The sequence below is a fragment of the Schistocerca piceifrons genome, chromosome 11 (genome assembly GCF_021461385.2).
Source record: "Schistocerca piceifrons isolate TAMUIC-IGC-003096 chromosome 11, iqSchPice1.1, whole genome shotgun sequence".
Classification (NCBI taxonomy): domain Eukaryota; kingdom Metazoa; phylum Arthropoda; class Insecta; order Orthoptera; family Acrididae; genus Schistocerca; species Schistocerca piceifrons.
Genome location: NC_060148.1, coordinates 83,226,868 through 83,246,576, shown reverse-complemented (window position 1 = coordinate 83,246,576; position 19,709 = coordinate 83,226,868). Strand labels below are relative to the sequence as shown.

Here is a 19,709-nt window from a genome sequence, read left to right as displayed (position 1 = left end):
ACTTCGCTATGATATTCTTAAACAGTACACATTATAATAATTACAGAATAGCAATTAAATGAACATATGATGCATACATATGTGTACACTAACACATGTGCGTAGTTCAAAGTGTATTATTATTTCACCAGTAGACCCCAATTCTTTAAACAGTGAAATTTGCATGTACAAAACAAATTGAAGTGTTTGATGGCTTTAAAGAGGGAATTGCGTTAAGTATTTAAGTGAGTAAAAGGTTTAGAAAAGTTTTGAAATTGTGCTTAAAGTTTGTTGGAAGTCACTAAGTACTCTCATTGTGAAACACTGGATGAATACTGTTTAGGTAATTTGCACTCATGTTTTAAGCAAAAGCAAGTTTTCATGCACCTCAATGTTAATGATATTTTTTCTTTGAAACTGTGCATCATACAATGATATAGTTTTGCAGCTGCATTCAGTGTTGTATGAGGGTGCTGTCTGCAAACTGTATTGTTAGCAGGGTCAATAGTAAAGAAGTAATAAATTAAAACTTCGTATCTTTTACTACACGAACAGTGAAACGCAGTAAGCGGTAAAAGTTTTCCTTTTTTCATTTTGTGCAGGACTATCAGCAAGTAGCAGTTTTGTAAAGTTTGAAATTTTGTGTACATATGCCTGTTAGAGGTCGTCAAGTGCTCTTGTTCTCCAACTCTGGATGTATGAAGTCCGGGTATTTGTGCTCCATCTTACACTGGCCTAAGACAAACACTCAGTTGTCTTATTGTGTTAAACTTTTAACATAAGATTATACCTCTTAATGAGTTTATTATGGAAGCATTTTAAATTTGGACAATAATTACGCAAAATATTGAAAATTACATTTTTGTTGCCCCTGAACGCCATTAGGCAGGCAATCTGCAACTCATAGTGAGTCCCAATAATGGCGTTCAGTAACACGGGCAGCAATATGTGCACAGGTGTATCAATTAAAAAAAAAAAATTCATGTCATTTTAATTCCATGTTGTATCTCAATTGTGTGTACCCCCAAATGTACTGCAATGAGTGCTGTTTTACTGTTCCTTTCCTAAGAAACATGATTTGGCGAAGCAGTACAACTGTTTGGTGGAACATTCAGGAAAGAACCAATTGAATCACAGTCCTGACAGAGTTGTAGGCTCTGATTGACAGCTCCTTGTGCTACCACTGCTGTTCCTAATACTTCAAACTCTGATTTGTTAAAAAGGCTCAAGGAGGACATTGTGCTTGAGCAGTACGTGTTGTAGGCATATAAGCACTACAACCGTGTAAAATATGAGCAAAATGAGTGATTTGCTGTGTGTGCACTTCCCATGTAATTGCTAAAACATTGTAAATAGTTTCTGAAAATTGCTAAGTATGTGTTAATGAGATATCAGGTTTTCTCAACCATTCACACATTCATGAAACCCAGCTTCCTCATATATTTTCCAGTGCCGACATTTGTGGCATTCCTGCGAGACATCGAGTCGGCGTACGAAGTGAAGGATTACGTGCGGGTGTACCTGGGCGAGGGTCGTGATGCACAGGAGTTCAGCAGACAATTCCTCGAGCGTCGCAGCAAGCTGCAGCAGCAGAAGGCCGCGCGGGATCGCACACCCGAGGACGACCTCAGCACTCCTGCGCCGGCAATTACGCCCTCGCAAGATTTCCACGAGGTTAAGGTATCCTGCTCGGGTTTTTCAATTCTGATTTTGTTGTTATTTTATTATTATCTGTCCGTTGCATCATGTACAGGGCAGATACTTTACAATATTGAGCATCTGAAACTTACAGTTATACCAGTACTTGCATTTGCATATTCTGTTTCGTAGATGGAAAGAACTTTGTGCACATTGTTATACAGATTGTCACAGAATGTTTGCTCTAATTTAAAGTGGACACAACATTTTAATTAACAGTGACACAGACACAGTATTGGTCAATTCCGTGCCAAGTGGTCAGATCTCTGAAAAAGATCCCGTGTGACCATCACGGACTTTGCTGAAATTGTGTGTGATCATTCACACATGTTCCCAATGGAGATAATACTTTCTTAACTCCATAGCACAACTCTCAACAGTGCACCCCTGAGTTTTAAGCAATTTTAAGACGTCATCTGTGGCAATCTTTTTCATTTGGGAAACAAAACTTGACCGTCTTGTACAACTTCTGCACTCTCTTAAATAATAAAAAAAGATTTCTTGAATGATTTTCAGATGGATAATTTGAAGCAAAGTCCACCATAAAAATAGATGCTTGAAGAAGGGGGCGGGGGGGGGGGGGGGGGGGGGGGAGTGTGAAATTTAGCTTTATGTACCTCCAGAAGTAATTGCAGAATAAACATAAAACTTCGCATATAATAACTTAGCAATACAAAGCCGTAGAATACAAAATTTCATTCTCCTATTGCTTTCCAGTAGTTTACATATTGAGGGCAAAGTTGACTATTTTTGTAAAAACCCCAAAAAGAGGTATATTTAGCCCACTTGCACAAAAAACTCTTCTGCAAACTGATTTCAGTAAGACCATGTTCTAAACCACCTAAAACTTCTTAAGTAATAGAACTCAGTATGTTGTCCTCGACAGCAAGTGTTCCATCAGAGGCAAGGGTCCCCCAGCGGGCTTGCTGCTCTTTGGTGGGTTGTGCTTGGTTATTGTGGTACCCCAGCGTTTGCAGCATCTTTTCCCTTTCATCCTACATGTCTATCCTCTTGCTGTTCTGTTTCTCCTCCCTTGGGGAACATGTCTGGGCCGTTTTTGGACAAGTGTTCTGCGTTTTCAGTAGTTTAGTCAATATCAGAATACTCTACACTGTTTTTCTCTCCTTTTTTCCTCCTTCACTCACCTTCTCCTATCCTTCTCCGCTTCAGCGTTTGAGGTTCCACATTTTCCTCTTGCTGCCTGTGTGCTCCTGAAGACTGGCCCACACGTCTTGACGTGTAATTGATAAGTGACTGGGTAACGTGTAATTCCCAGCCCCAGGTCGACAGGTAGGGTAGGTGCCCTCAGGTACAGGCCAGGCCCAGGGAGGGGTGATTGCCTTAGCTGCTACCTTCCCAAATTGCTGATTGGTCCTTCTGCCAGGTGTTTGGGAGATGTGATCTGAGGTGTGAACAGTCGCTTAAGGCAAGTGCGTCCTTATCTGAAGGGGCCTCTGAGTCGGAAGGAGCGCGCCATTGGAGACGCTATCAATCGTGGGGGTTTTCTCGCCGTGAGTCAATGATCACAGTCGGCGGCTACGAAGCATAAACAGAATGAGGCTAACGATTCAAAGACCCTCCCAGCTGCACTGTAGTTCCTTGTGGTTTCATGTACTGAAGACAGACAGTCCTTCACTACAGTAAAACTGTTTATTATACAGAAAGGTGTTGATGTAATTGCTGGCTCTGTGAGATCCTGCTCTCATTTACGCAATGGCACTTTGCTTTTGGAAACTACTTCTGGTTCTCAAACACAACAACTGCTTGCAGCTTCGCTCCTCCACAGCTATCCTGTATGTATCAACACCCGGCAAACTCTGAATTCTTCCTATGGTGTTATTTACAGTAGGCTGCTCAATGGTCTGACTGAGGCAGAAATTCAAACATATCTCTCTGATCAAGGTGTCATAGCAGTCCATCGGGTGATGAAAAAAGTAGATGCGTCCTTACTGCCCACACACACTGTCTTTCTTACTTTGGCAGAGTGGGTCTCCAGTCAAAGATCAGAGCAGGTTATGAGGTTATCACAGTCAAACCGTACATTCTGAACCCGAAGCGTTGCTACTAGTGTCATCATTACCACCACACTCGAGAGTCCTGTCGGCACCCAGCCAAATTTGTAACTGAGGTAGGAATGCTTATGAGGACGATTGTCCACCTCCTTCTCTCCTCTGCATTAACTGCAATGGCAACACTGCCACCTCTTCCTGCGATCGTCCCCTGTATCTCAATGAGTGGGCTGTCCAGAAGATCTGGGTGAAGGAAAAAGTGCCTTACCTGGTCGCTCGCAAGTTGTTGGCTAGTCGGAAACCCTGCATTCTACCATCTTGCATCTACAGTACTGCTCTTGCTTCATCTCGCTCCATGAAGGACGTGAACTTGCAAACGTGCAACCTCAAAATTACCACCACGGTTGTGAAATCGACCAGCACCGTGGTAGCGAACCTGTCTCCTTCTCTAGCTGTGCAATATGCCACTAAACTTTTTCCTCACAGGGCGAAGTCACCAGCTACACAGTTGGCAGATTGGAAAGGACAAACCTGTGAATACTTCATACGTCCCTCCAGCCAACCGACATCTGAGTCTTCCTCCCCCAACCGGAAAGCTTCCAAGAACTCAAACAAAGGCAAACGGTCTTCTGCTTTGCCAACTCGAAGATCCTCTATGACAGTGTCGCCACGTGAAACCCTCGCCCGGCTGACCTGTGTGTCGCTAGTGCGCACCACCGACCGTTTTTGTGCCTGGACCCCATAGCTCGACAGAAGGAAAATGCTGATGCTTATGTAGACCTCACGGAGCGGTATCCTCCTGCCCTGTGCCCTGTAGCAGTGAGTCTTCGAAGGCTGACACTCGGCAGCTGCCGAGGTAACACCCCTTTAATTTTTCCTTGGCATCACTATCCTCCAATGGGCCGTTTGTGGTAATTGATCCAAAAAAAAAAGAGGATTTACAGCTGCTCTTAGAATTGCAGCACCCACTTGTTCTCTGCTTCCAGGAAACAAAATTGCGTCCTCACGGCCACTTTGAGCTCTCACATTTCTTCCCGGCCTCTTTTGACCTTCCTCTGAGGACAAGATTCCATCTCATGTGGGAGTCATGCTGTTCATACAGGATTACATTGACAGTCAACCAATCTCCCTGAGTACCAGCCTTCAAGCTGTTGCAGTTCGCCTTCTCCTTCCTCACGTGACCTTTTTTTCATTGTACCACTTACATCCCTCCGTCATTCAATGTGACCACGGCAGACTTCCTCCAGCTTATTGACCAGCTACCTCACCCTTTTCTGCTGCTCGGTGACTTCAGTGTGCATCATCCTCTTTGGGGTTCTCCTAGAACCTGTAAGAGAGGTGCCCTGTTGGCTGACTTTCTCTGTCAACTTAACCTCTTCTGCGTTAACACAGAAACACTTTCATTCCTTTCAGACTCCACGCACATCTATTCCCATTTATGTCGGACGCATACTGAAATGACCATTTCCTGTGCACTGTCAGTTTGCCGACTCCTCCCCACCAACGTGCACACCAAAACGTCAGCTTACTAAGACTGACCGGAGGCTTTATTCCTCCCTGGCGACCTTCGACGAACAACATTTCCCCATTTGTGATGACCAGGTAGAATATCTTATAAATGTTATCCTTACCACTACAGAACGTTCCGTTACTCGCACCCTCCCTTTACCATGCCGTGACCCGGTCCCTTGGTGGACTAAGGTGTGCTGCGACGCAATTAGGGCGTGGGACGTGCTCTCCACATTTTTAACTGTCATCCTGTGATGACAAAGTGTATTCATTATAAACAGTTGCGTTTGCAATGTCTTTGCGTTCTTCGGGACAGCAAAATTGCTAGCTGGATTTCATTCACTAGTTCTTTTAACAGTTCCACTCCCTCTTCCATCGTGTGGGCCAACCCCCGATGGCTCTCGGGGACTAAGATCCATTCTCCAGTTTCCGGCCTGACAGTACCAGATGATGTCATTGTGGACCCTATTGCTGTCTCCAACACCTTAGGCTGCCATTTTGCAGATACTTTGAGGTGCTCCCACTATTACCCTGCCTTCCACCACCGGAAATGAGCCGAGGAGTCTCGGGTGATACTCTTCTCTTCTCAGAATCATATGAGTGCTACAATGCTGCCTTCGCTTTGAGGGAGCTAGATCGTGCTCTTAGTTCATTCCGATCCTCCGCCCCAGGACCAGACGATGTTCACATTTAGATGTTGCAGAAACTTTCTCTTGCAGGCAAGCTCATTCTGCTTAGTATGTACAAATGCATGTGGGCAGAGGGCACATTCCCCAGACACTTTGTGAAGCTACTGTCATACCCGTACCTAAGCCCGGTAAGGATAAACACGTTCCTTCTAGCTACTGCCCCATTTCTCTCTCCAGCTGTGTTTGCAAGGTGATGGAATTTATGATTCATGCTCAGCTGGTACGGTGGCTCAAGTCTCGTAATTTACTAACCATTGCACAGTGTGTATTTTGAGCGCACCATTCTGCAGTTGGCCATCCCGTCACTTTGTGCACACGTCATGAATCGTTTTCTGCAGAAATCCCAGACTGCGGCTGTGTTTTGCAGTTTGGAGAAAGCCTACGACACTTCCTGGATTCCTGGTATCCTCCATACTCTCTACACTTGTGGTTTCCGAGGCCGCCTGCCCCATTTCCTTCAGGAATATTTGAAAGACTTTTCAAGGTACGCCTTATCGAACACCTTTATCAAGGAAAATGGTGTGCCCAGGCTTGTGTCCTGAGCGGTGTCCTCTTTCCTATCACCATTAACCATATAATGGCCTGTCTCCCACCAGGCATCTCCAGCTCCATTTTTGTCAAAAATTTTGTTATCTGTTACAGTTCTCCACTGAACTGTCTTATTGAGCAGTTCGGCGTTGTCTCGATTGTCTTGACTCGTGGAGCATTGACAGTGGCTTTCATTTTTCCACTGACAGAACAGTCTGTATGAATTTCTGGCGGCTCTATGGGTTTCTTCCACCATCTTGACATCTCGGGCCTGTTGCTCTTCGCTTTGCTTGAAACTATGATATTCCTGGGGCTCATGCTCAGTAGGATACTTTCTTGATCCTCCCCCGTGTCTTACCTGGCAGCCCTCTGTACGTTGTCCCTCAGTGTACTACGTGTCCTCAGTGATACTTTCTGGGGAGGAGAAACTAGACTGAGCGAGGTGGCGCAGTGGTTAGCACACTGGACTCGCATTTGGGAGGTGACGGTTCAATCCCGCGTCTGGCAATCCTGATTTAGGTTTTCCATGATTTCCCTAAACTGCTCCAGGCAAATGCCAGGATAGTTCCTTTGAAAGGGCACGGCCGACTTCCTTCCCCGTCCTTCCCCAATCCGATGACCACGCTGTTTGGTCTCTTCCCCCAAACAACCCAACCCAGTCACTAGACTATGGGTGTTTCGTTTATGCATCTGCACGTCCGTCCCTCTTAGCCTTGTCAATACTATCCACCATCATGGCATCCATTTGGCCAGTGGAGGCTTTTACACTAGCCCTGTTAAGTCTCTATGCTGAAGTTGCCGAACTACCGCTGTCCTACTGTCGTGACTCTCCTCAGTAGATACGCATGCCGTTTGTCTGCCACCCGTGGCTACCCATCCTGTGCCTCCTCCTTCGATGACACTCTCAATTGCCAGTATGGGCACATCTCTCTTCTCTGTTACCTCCTGGAGTTTGCTTTCGACTCTTGTCCCGGCAGCTTAACTTCACGCTACCTGCAACTTTACCGGTGGGTGTAAACCCTCGTCTTCGTGCGGCAGCATGTGTTCACCTCGGCCTTCATTCGCTTCCTAAGGGCACTACTCCAGCCTCACTCTATCGCCTTCAGTTTCACGACTTTCGTACAGAACTTCGTGATAGTACCTTTGGGTACACTTACGGGTCTCGGACTGACTGTGGTGTCCGGTGTGCCTTCGTCATTGGCACTGAAGTTTTTTCGGTATAGACTTCTGGAACACTGCTCAGTATTTTCAGCAGAGCTCTTCACCCTGTATTGGGCCGCACAGTCAGTTGTGTCATCTGTTCCCCTGTGTGCTGCACACTGTCCATCCCTTAGTGCAACGGGTCCAGGAAAGCTGTCCTTTGCCCACTTCTGTAGAGCCATTGATGTGGGCTCTTGGTGATGTCGGTTTGACAGAAAACGAGGCTGCTGATGCTGCTGCCAAGGCTGCAGTCCTTGTACCTCTGCCCTCTAGATCTTACATTCCCTCTGATGATCTCTGTGTTGCCACCTGTCTGCAGGTGATGTCAGTTTGGCATCACCTGTGGTCATCCCTTCATGAGAACAAGCTCCAGATTATTAAGCCTCTCCCAGCTGCATGGACAACGTCCTCTCGGCCCTCCTGTCATGAAGACAATCATGGTAGTTAGGTTGGTATCAGGCACTGTGTTTTGTTAAGTGGTTCTCCCTCACTCCTTTGTGCTAAATGTGCTCAACCTTTGACCGTCTGCCATTTGCTGACGGAATGCCCTTTTTTCAGTGACTTACATTCTCGTTTGTGTTCGCCGTCTGAGTTATTGGCATTTTGACGAATGACACGCAGACCTTTGACCACATTTTACTTTTTATCCATCATAGCAATATGGCAAAGGCCATTTAATTTTTAGTTTCTCTATGGGGTATTTTATAGACCTTTCTCTACATCCCTGTTTTGAGCTGCCTTCTCTTCCGTCGATTGGGATTAATGTGTAATCGTTTTTAACTCTTCTCTTTGTCTTCGTGTTCTACAGTTCTGACATGGGCACATATGATCCTAGTTGTTTTTGCACCCTAAAGCAAAACAACCTAGAGGCAAGGATATTGTCATGGTGCCACAGGGAAGTGTGAGAGGACCACTACTATTTTCTATTCTGTATAAATTATGTGGCAGACAGGGTGGGCAGCAATGTGTGTTTGTTCGCTTCTAATGTTCTAATGTTGTGATGTATGAGGTATCAAAGTTGAGTGACTGTAGGCTGATACTAGATGACTTGGACAAAATTTCAAGTTGTGTGGTGAGTGGCAGCTTGCTCTAAATGAAGAAAAATGTAAGTTATTGTAGATGAATAAGAAAAACAAACCACTGATGTGACTTACCAAATGAAAGTGCTGGCAGGTCGACAGACACACAAACAAACACAAACATACACACAAAATTCAAGCTTTCGCAACAAACTGTTGCCTCATCAGGAAAGAGGGAAGGAGAGGGAAAGACGAAAGGATGTGGGTTTTAAGGGAGAGGGTAAGGAGTCGTTCCAATCCTGGGAGAGGAAAGACTTACCCTAGGGGGAAAAAAGGACGGGTATACACTCGCTCGCACACACACACACATATCCATCCACACATATACAGACACAAGCAGACATATTTAAAGACAAAGAGTTTGGGCAGAGATGTCAGTCGAGCGGAAGTGCAGAGGCAAAGATGATGTTGAATGACAGGTGAGGTATGAGTGGCGGCAACTTGAAATTAGCGGAGATTGAGGCCTGGTGGATAACGGGAAGAGAGGATATATTGAAGAGCAAGTTCCCATCTCCGGAGTTCGGATAGGTGGTGTTAGTGGGAAGTATCCAGATAACCCGGACGGTGTAACACTGTGCCAAGATGTGCTGGCCGTGCACCGAGACATGTTTAGCCACAGGGTGATCCTCATTACCAACGAACACTGTCTGCCTGTGTCCCTTCATGCGAATGGACAGTTTATTGCTGGTCATTCCCACATAGAATGCGTCACAGTGTAGGCAGGTCAGTTGGTAGATCACGTGGGTGCTTTCACACGTGGCTCTGCCTTTGATCGTGTACACCTTCCGGGTTACAGGACTGGAGTAGGTGGTGGTGGGAGGGTGCATGGGACAGGTTTTACACCGGGGGCGGTTACAAGGGTAGGAGCCAGAGGGTGGGGAAGGTGGTTTGGGGATTTCATAGGGATGAACCGAGAGGTTACGAAGGTTAGGTGGACGGCGGAAGACACTCTTGGTGGAGTGGGGATTTCATGAAGGATGGATCTCATTTCAGGGCAGGATTTGAGGAAGTCGTATCCCTGCTGGAGAGCCACATTCAGAATCTGATCCAGTCCCGGAAAGTATCCTGTCACAAGTGGGGCACTTTTGTGGTTCTTCTGTGGGAGGTTCTGGGTTTGAGAGGATAAGGAAGTGGCTCTGGTTATTTGCTTCTGTACCAGGTCGGGAGGGTAGTTGCGGGATGCGAAAGCTGTTGTCAGGTTGTTGGTGTAATGCTTTAGGGATTCCGGACTGGAGCAGATTCGTTTGCCACGAAGACCTAGGCTGTAGGGAAGGGACCGTTTGATGTGGAATGGGTGGCAGCTGTCGTAATGGAGGTACTGTTGCTTGTTGGTGGGTTTGATGTGGACGGACGTGTGAAGCTGGCCATTGGACAGGTGGAGGTCAACATCAAGGAAAGTGGCATGGGATTTGGAGTAGGACCAGGTGAATCTGATGGAACCAAAGGAGTTGAGGTTGGAGAGGAAATTCTGGAGTTCTTCTTCACTGTGAGTCCAGATCATGAAGATGTCATCAATAAATCTGTACCAAACTTTGGGTTGGCAGGCCTGGGTAACCAAGAAGGCTTCCTCTAAGCGACCCATGTATAGGTTGGCGTACGAAGGAGCCATCCTGGTACCCATGGCTGTTCCCTTTAATTGTTGGTATGTCTTGCCTTCAAAAGTGAAGAAGTTGTGGGTCAGGATGAAGCTGGCTAAGGTAATGAGGATAGAGGTTTTAGGTAGGGTGGCAGGTGATCGGCGTGAAAGGAAGTGCTCCATCGCAGCGAGGCCCTGGACGTGCGGGATATTTGTGTATAAGGAAGTGGCATCAGTGGTTACAAGGATGGTTTCTGGGGGGGTAACGGATTGGGTAGTTTTTAGATATATTTTCCCTACGTGGAATGTTTCCCTGTATTATAAACAAACCACTGAGATACAGATACAGCCCTGCTTGAAACAGCCTCATTGTTTAAATATCTGGGCATAATGTTGCAAAGCGATATGAGAGGGAACGAGTGTATGAGGATTGTGGTAGGGAAGATGAATCGTCAACTTGGGTTTATTGGAAGAATTGTGGGAAAGTATGGTTCGTGCATAAAGGAGACTGCATATAGGACTGTAGTGCGACCTGTCCCCGAGTACTGCTAGAGTGTTCAGTATCTGTAGCATGACATATTAAAAGAAGACTTCAAAGAAATCCAGATGCGTGCTGTTAGATTTATTACAGGTAGGTTCGAACAACATGCCTATTTTATGGAGATGATTTGGGAACTCAAATGGGAGTTCACGGGCGAAAGGAGGTGATGTTCTTTTCGGAGAATACTACTGAGAAAATTTAGAGAACCAGCATTTGAACCTGGCTGTGGAACGATTCCACTGCTGACAATATACATTTTGCATAAGGACCGTGAAGATATGAGAAATCAGAGCTTGTACAAACCAATATAGCAATAGTTTTTCCCTCGCTCTGTTAAAGAGTGGAATAGGAAAATAAATAGCTGATAGTGGTACAGAGTACTCCCCACCAAACACTATACAGTGGCACGCAGAGTATGTGTGTAGATGTAGATAACTAGATTTGGTTTTGCAATGTGAGCGTATAAAGCTCCAAAAAAACGACAAGGTGGAGGTGCATTGATAATGCGCGAATATTCTGCTGGTACTCAAATTAAACCTGACATGTTTTATTATGTTCTACATTTGTTTAGTACTCTGGGGGGAAGGTAATATCAAAAGTCCTGATGACAAGTAAGTGAGGTAGCCAGAACTCAAAAAAACTGTGAAGTTCATAGCAGTTTGCCTGTCATTTGGAGCGGATTCACGTTATCGAAAATTCTCAGTGTCTTTTTATGATGTAGTGCTATTGAAGTGCTGTTCTAATTGCAGTGGGAAGTATAGTATATTTTTTTGTTCACATAGTTTGCGGTTTATGTGGATCATCAGTGTACTGATATAAAAATTGTATTGACTTCTTCTTCTTCTTCCCTCTTTTTATTTTTTAAGTGAGAAAGCCAGCATCCCTGATAGCTGTGGCAGCACCAGCCATGGGAGGTTTTCTTTGCCACAGGTTCCCAAGTCGGGCAAGGGTTTCTTTATACCAGATGCCGAGCCTGATGATACACATAAGTTTGAGGCCAAAGCTAGAATGGGTCTCTTTCAGAATCCTAAACCTATGTTTACCTTGAACTACTTGAAGTTCATACAGGTTTCATTAATTTGCTGTTGAATATCACGAGGAAGTTCCACTGCTGACAATATACATTTTGCATAAGGACCGTGAAGATATGAGAAATCAGAGCTTGTACAAACCAATATAGCAATAGTTTATATGCCAACTAGCTCTGCAGATGACGAAGAAATTGAAGAAATGTATGATGAAATAAAAGAAATTATTCAGATTGTGAAGGGAGACGAAAATTTAATAGTCATGGGTGACTAACACTTGGTTTAAGAATCATGAAAGAAAGTTGTATACATGGAAGAACCCTGGAGATACTAAAAGGTATCAGATAGATTATATAATGGTAAGACAGAGATTTAGGAACCAGGTTTTAAATTGTAAGACATTTCCAGGGGCAGATGTGGACTCTGACCACAATCTATTGGTTATGACCTGTAGATTAAAACTGAAGAAATTGCAAAAAGGTGGGAATTTAAGGAGATGGGACCTGGATAAACTGAAAGAACCAGAGGTTGTACAGAGATTCAGGGAGAGCATAAGGGAGCAATTGACAGGAATGGGGGAAATAAATACAGTAGAAGAAGAATGGGTAGCTTTGAGGGATGAAGTAGTGAAGGCAGCAGAGGATCAAGTAGGTAAAAAGACGAGGGCTAGTAGAAATCCTTGGGTAACAGAAGAAATATTGAATTTAATTGATGAAAGGAGAAAATATAAAAATGCAGTAAGTGAAACAGGCAAAAAGGAATACAAACGTCTCAAAAATGAGATCGACAGGAAGTGCAAAATGGCTAAGCAGGGATGGCTAGAGGACAAATGTAAGGATGTAGAGGCCTATCTCAATAGGGGTAAGATAGATACCACCTACAGGAAAGTTAAAGAGACCTTTGGAGATAAGAGAACGACTGGTATGAATATCAAGAGCTCAGATGGAAACCCAGTTCTAAGCAAAGAAGGGAAAGCAGAAAGGTGGAAGGAGTATATAGAGGGTCTGTACAAGGGCGATGTACTTGAGGACAATATTATGGAAATGGAAGAGGAAGTAGATGAAGATGAAATGGGAGATGCGATACTGCGTGAAGAGTTTGACAGAGCACTGAAAGACCTGAGTCGAAACAAGGCCCCCGGAGTAGACAATATTCCATTGGAACTACTGACGGCCGTGGGAGAGCCAGTCCTGACAAAACTCTACCATCTGATGAGCAAGATGTATGAAACAGGCGAAATACCCTCAGACTTCAAGAAGAATATAATAATTCCAATCCCAAAGAAAGCAGGTGTTGACAGATGTGAAAATTACTGAACTATCAGCTTAATAAGTCACAGCTGCAAAATACTAACGCGAATTCTTTACAGACAAATGGAAAAACTAGTAGAAGCCAACCTCGGCGAAGATCAGTTTGGATTCCGTAGAAACACTGGAACACGTGAGGCAATACTGACCTCACGACTTATCTTAGAAGAAAGATTAAGGAAAGGCAAACCTACGTTTCTAGCATTTGTAGACTTAGAGAAAGCTTTTGACAATGTTGACTGGAATACTCTCTTTCAAATTCTGAAGGTGGCAGGGGTAAAATACAGGGAGCGAAAGGCTATTTACAATTTGTACAGAAAGCAGATGGCAGTTATAAGAGTCGAGGGACATGAAAGGGAAGCAGTGGTTGGGAAGGGAGTAAGACAGGGTTGTAGCCTCTCCCCGATGTTGTTCAATCTGTATATTGAGCAAGCAGTAAAGGAAACAAAAGAAAAATACGGGGTAGGTATTAAAATTCATGGAGAAGAAATAAAAACTTTGAGGTTCGCCGATGACATTGTAATTCTGTCAGAGACAGCAAAGGACTTGGAAGAGCAGTTGAATGGAATGGACAGTGTCTTGAAAGGAGGATATAAGATGAACATCATCAAAAGCAAAACAAGGATAATGGAATGTAGTCTAATTAAGTCGGGTGATGCTGAGGGAATTAGATTAGGAAATGAGGCACTTAAAGTAGTAAAGGAGTTTTGCTATTTGGGGAGCAAAATAACTGATGATGGTCGAAGTAGAGAGGATATAAAATGTAGGCTGTCAATGGCAAGGAAAGCGTTTCTGAAGAAGAGAAATTTGTTAACATCCAGTATTGATTTAAGTGTCAGGAAGTCATTTCTGAAAGTATTCGTATGGAGTGTAGCCATGTATGGAAGTGAAACATGGACGATAAATAGTTTGGACAAGAAGAGAATAGAAGCTTTCGAAATGTGGTGCTACAGAAGAATGCTGAAGATTAGATGGGTAGATCACATAACTAATGAGGAAGTATTGAATAGGATTGGGGAGAAGAGAAGTTTGTGGCACAACTTGACCAGAAGAAGGGATCGGTTGGTAGGACATGTTCTGAGGCATCAAGGGATCACCAATTTAGTATTGGAGGGCAGCGTGGAGGGTAAAAATCGTAGAGGGAGACCAAGAGATGAATACACTAAGCAGATTCAGAAGGATGTAGGTTGCAGTAGGTACTGGGAGATGAAAAAGCTTGCACAGGATAGAGTGGCATGGAGAGCTGCATCAAACCAGTCTCAGGACTGAAGACCACAACAACAACATCACGAGGAAAACCATACTGATGGCCAGACAATGTCAATGATGTTGCTGAAGTAACTGCAGTAATGTGCTGTTGTGGAATCTAGCACTCATCACTCCTTGCGGCCAATAAAGTAAACTGGCTGGGCCATATGAAGCTCATTAAAGCACCAGGCTTCTCGGTCAAAGTCTCGCAGATATATTCCAGTCCAACACTCTTTCGTAAATGTATGCAGTATACCGTCCTGACTGGAGGTCTAGTGTTGATATATCTTCATCACTACTGTCTCAAATTTTGGACAGAAACCTCTGCTGACATGAATTATTGTTTCATCGGTTGGCAAAAAATGATGGGTTTTCCCTAGTTTCTGCTTGAGCATAGACATGTCCATACCTCTCTCCTTGTAACACTCCACTTCACTTGATTTCTTCTTTGCAGATGAAAGCAAATTTAATGACATTTTGCTAATTGATGAAGCAATAATTCAGGTCAGCAGAGTTGTACTCAAAATTAATGATAGTAGTGAAGAATATACTGCATATATTCATGAAAAAGAGTGGTAGATTGGGAGTATCTGAGAAACTTCTGCTGAGCAGAAGGATGGTATAATAAACTTCATATGGCCCAGAAAATTCATTTTATTGGCCATAAAAGAATGGCAAGTGTAGGTTCCAGAACAGCACATTGCTGCAGTTATTCCAGCATCATCATTGACATTGTCTGGCTGGCAGTACAGTTTTCCTCGTAATATTCAACAGCAAATTTGGGAAACATATAAAAAAATCAAGTAGTTTGAAGCTAACATAAGTTTTGGATCCTAAGAGAGACCTCTTCTAGCTTTGGCCTCTGAAACTTAAATGTATCATCAGGGAACCTGTGGTAAAGAAACCCACACATAGCTGCTATGCACAACTATCAAACATGATCCCTGTGGCAATGGGGAAACTGGTTTTTTCACTTTAAAAGAAACCAGTAGTGTTTAAACCACCATGGACCATAGCAACATGTTTATACAATTTTTCATCAGTATACTAATGTTCCACATAAATTGCATATGATGCAAACACAAAATATGCTACACTTTAAAGTGAAATTAAACTAGCACATCAGTAGCACTGCACATAAAAAAGTACAGAAATCCTCTCCAAAAAATGTCAGCCACATTGCTATGAACTTCACCAAAATTTACACAGCGTTCCAGTGGTGTATTACTTGAAGGTAGTTTATACAATGTGTTTTGCAGTTTTTATGCAATAATTTTACTACCATGTTCTCCAGTGCCTTGGAAGTGCACAGTTAAATTTTGAAATCTATACCGTGTTCAATTTTGTAGTTATTATAGCATAAGAACAGGCTGAAATATGTCACAATGAATCATGACACAAGAAAAGGCACCCTTTTCTTGAGTTCAGACTATATCTCATTCTTGTCACCAGGACTTTTGATATTACCTTCCCCATAGAGTACTAAACAATTGTAGAACATAATAAAACGTCAGATTTAATTTGAGCACCAGTGGAATACGGGCACATTGTCCATACATCTCTACCTCGTTGTAGTTTTTCAAGGCTTGATATGTTCACATTGCAAAACAAAACTAGTGTTTTAGGTGGTTTGGAACACATTCTTTGTAATGAAAATGGTTTAAAAGAGTTTGCAGAAAAACTTGATCTTTTTTGTAAAATGTTCTAAATATACTGATTTTTGGAGGGGTGGCAGAAATTGTCAACTTTTAAACTGTTGGAAAGCAACTTAATTTGTAAACTGTTGGAAAGCAACAGCAAAATGAAATTTTATATTGTATTGCTTCAAATTATCCAAATGAAAATTACTGAAGAAGTCTCTTTTCATTATTTTACACAAGATAGTGCAAAAAGTTGTAAAAGGTGACCAAGTTTGATTTCTTTCAAGTAAATATTGACAGAGATATATCTCAAAAGTTCCTGAAAACTCGAGGATGTACGTTGAAAGCTGCACCACTGGGCAAAACAAATTACTACTGTACATATCTCCAAGTATTATATTAGCAAAAGTGAAACTGTGTATGCTCATTGTGAAGATGTGCGAATGTTCTCACAAAATTCCAGCAAAACCCATGGTAGTCATGCAAGGAATGACATTATTGTGCACATGCCTACTCACAGTTGTAAAGTTTTCAATCATGTGCGATACCATTTAAGGCACGCAATGTGAGCACCACTTATAACACACAAAATATCCAAACACGTCTGTCGCACTAAATTATTTTCAGCATTTGAGAGGTGACACCTACAACAATTGGAAAATCTTGGTGGCTGGAGACCACCAGTACCAAAATTCTTCATACCAAGACTCCTGGTCATGTGTCAAAAATTGTGTGTAATATTTTGTTTGTGGGTTTGGATCGTGATCGAGTGAACACTTGTCTGGATGTTTTCGAAAATCTCTGCAGAAGTTGTAGGTCGCCTGCTGCAGTTCTTCTTTTCGGCTGTAACTATATTTTAAAACAATTGTATCCATTTCTCATAACTGGTTCTCAACCTCCATTGAACTGTGACAGGAGATATCGTCTGCAGCCACGTAAGATATTCTGCTTTTTTCCTTCGCTTAGTCGATAACGGTGCTCCCAATTTCGGGTTCAGGAACTGAAAATTACTGTCATGAAAACATGACGAGATTGTCGAGACACTTGAAACTGTACATAAAGTAAGGGAAAGGCAGGCACTCACCTGTAGTGGACCAATGCATGGAGCGCACATTTAACAGTAAGCAGCATTCACACTAGCTTTCAAGTTCTCTTTTTCTAGCAAAAATACACACATTCATGTGCACAACCATACAGACAATGAAATGCACAATTCTGTGGCCATGACAATACTGATTACTTATAGCACACGGTCCTTCCCCATCCAGATCATGGACAGCATTCACCAACCACTCCTCTCCCACCCCCTCCCCCACCCCCTTCCCCCCGCATGGGATCTCCCCCCTCCCTCCCTCTTCCCCCACTCTCTCTCCCTCCCTCCTCCCCCCCTCTCTCTCCCTCCCCTCCCCCCCTCCCCCCCCTCTCTCTCCCTCCCCTCCCCCCCTCTCTCCCTCCCCTCCCCCCTCTCTCCCTCCCCTCCCCCCTCTCCCTCCCCTCCCCCCTCTCCCTCCCTCTCCCTCCCCTCCCCCCCTCTCTCCTCCCCTCCCCCCTCCCCTCCTCCCTCTCTCCCTCCCCTCCTCCCTCTCTCCCTCCCCTCCTCCCTCTCTCCCTCCCCTCCTCCCTCTCCCCTCCCCTCCCCCCTCTCTCCCTCCCCTCCCCCCTCTCTCCCTCCCCCTCCCCCCTCTCTCCCTCCCCTCCCCCCTCTCTCCCTCCCCTCCCCCCTCTCTCCCTCCCCTCCCCCCTCTCTCCCTCCCCTCCCCCCCTCTCTCCCTCCCCTCCCCCCTCTCTCCCTCCCCTCCCCCTCTGCCTCCCCTCCCCCTCTCACCCCTCCCCTCCCCCTCTCTCCCTCCCCTCCCCCCTCTCTCCCTCCCATCCCCCTCTCACCTCCCCCTCTTGCCTCACCTCCCCCTCCCCTCCCCCCTCTCTCCTCCCCCTCCCCCTCTCTCCTCCCCTCCCCCTCTCTCCTCCCCTCCCCCTCTCTCCTCCCCTCCCCCTCCCCCTCTCTCCTCCCCCTCCCCCTCTCTCCTCCCCTCCCCCTCCCCCCTCTCCCCCCCTCCCCCTCCCCCCCTCTCCTCCCCTCCCCCTCCCCCTCTCTCCTCCCCTCCCCCCTCTCTCCTCCCCTCCCCCTCTCTCCTCCCCTCCCCTCCCCCTCACCCTCTCTCTCCTCCCCTCCCCCCTCTCTCTCCTCCCCTCCCCCTCTCTCCTCCCCTCCCCCCTCTCTCTCCTCCCCTCCCCCCTCTCTCTCCTCCCCTTCCTCCCCCTCTCTCCTCCCCTTCCTCCCCCTCTCTCGAGTCCCCTCCACCTTCTCCTTTTACACCCTCTTCCACTTTTAGCACTACTCTCAGTACTCCCTTCATCTCGTGGTTTGGCCACATATTCATCTGTCCAAAGACGTGCCTCTTTCCTGCTCTCCCCTCTTTGCTCCATTCCGTACCTCCTACCCCCTCCCCCACCTCAATTAGCTTAGACAACTACTCTCAATAATTACTAACAGTTTCACCACGGCTACAGGAGTGTGCAAGCTTCGTATTTAGTTTCAGAATTGTGAATTGATATCTATGATAATGTAAAATATGATCAGAGTAAAATTTTACTGAATAGATGGAGTGGTGCTGTAGGTATGACCTTTTTTACATTTGTGATAGATTTTGTAGTGTTAATTTGTTGTTCTGTTTTATCCACTTCCTATATGTTGTTTTTTGGCTTTCCTAGTGTTCGCAGGTGTAACAGGAAGAGACTCTTTATGTAGTGCTTGTTAATATCTAAATTAAGTTTCATATTCAGCTTAATAGTTTCACGTTTCTTTACTAACTGTAAATTTTCCAAGATGTACACACAGGACAATGATAGTGTGTTTAATACACACATCAAAATAAGTTTTGCATTACTCCGGTTCCCAGAACTGGAGATGGACGTTAACTGTGTATATTGTATCAAAGACACAGTCCTTTTGACTGTTCAGAGATGTCACTAAACCTGCCCAAAGATGTAAACAACCATGCATTAGCAGTGCCTATTAGACGGAGAGGGTCTGACAGCCGATAAGTTCCAGTCATTCCACTGGGTAGGAGGTGCACAGCTAACGTTGTCTGTAGGTCAACCATGCCTAGGCGGTCAATACCGCGGTTCAATCCATCTGCGTTGTTACTTTGTGCCAGAAAGGGCTCTCAACACGGGAAGTGTCCACGTGTGTTGGAGTGAACTAAAGTGATGTTGTTCATACATGGAGGAGATACAGATGACCACTACCTAAGGATTATGGCACAGAGGAATTCTGACAGCAACGCTACCATGTTGAATAATGCTTTTCGTGCAGCCACAGGACGTCTTGTTAAGACTCAAACTGTGCGCAATAGGCTGCATGATACGCAACTTCACTCCCGATGCCCATGGCGAGGTCCATCTTTGCAACTACGACACCGTGCATCGCAGTACAGATGAGCCCAACAACATGCCGAATGGACTGCTCAGGTTTGGCATCATGTTCTCTTCACCGATGAGTGTCGCATATGCTTTCAACCAGACAATCGTCAGAGACGTGTTTGGAAGCCAGCTGGTCAGGCTGAACACCTTAGACACACTGTCCAGCGAATGCAGCAAGGTGCCATAACGGCTGTGCGATACGTAAATGCCATCATCTGACTAATAGTGACCATATCGGCAGCATATTGCCAAAGG

General features: G+C 44.9%; 1 protein-coding gene across 1 annotated transcript in view; it reads left to right on the top strand.

The window, feature by feature from the left end:
• Positions 1 to 19,709, top strand: part of LOC124719725 (GRB10-interacting GYF protein 2) — a 183,311-nt gene that overhangs the window by 147,280 nt on the left and 16,322 nt on the right. The window contains exon 23 of the mRNA XM_047244928.1: positions 1,430 to 1,659. Within this exon, the coding sequence (XP_047100884.1) occupies positions 1,430 to 1,659 (230 nt within the window). The remainder of the gene's footprint in view (positions 1 to 1,429; positions 1,660 to 19,709) is intronic.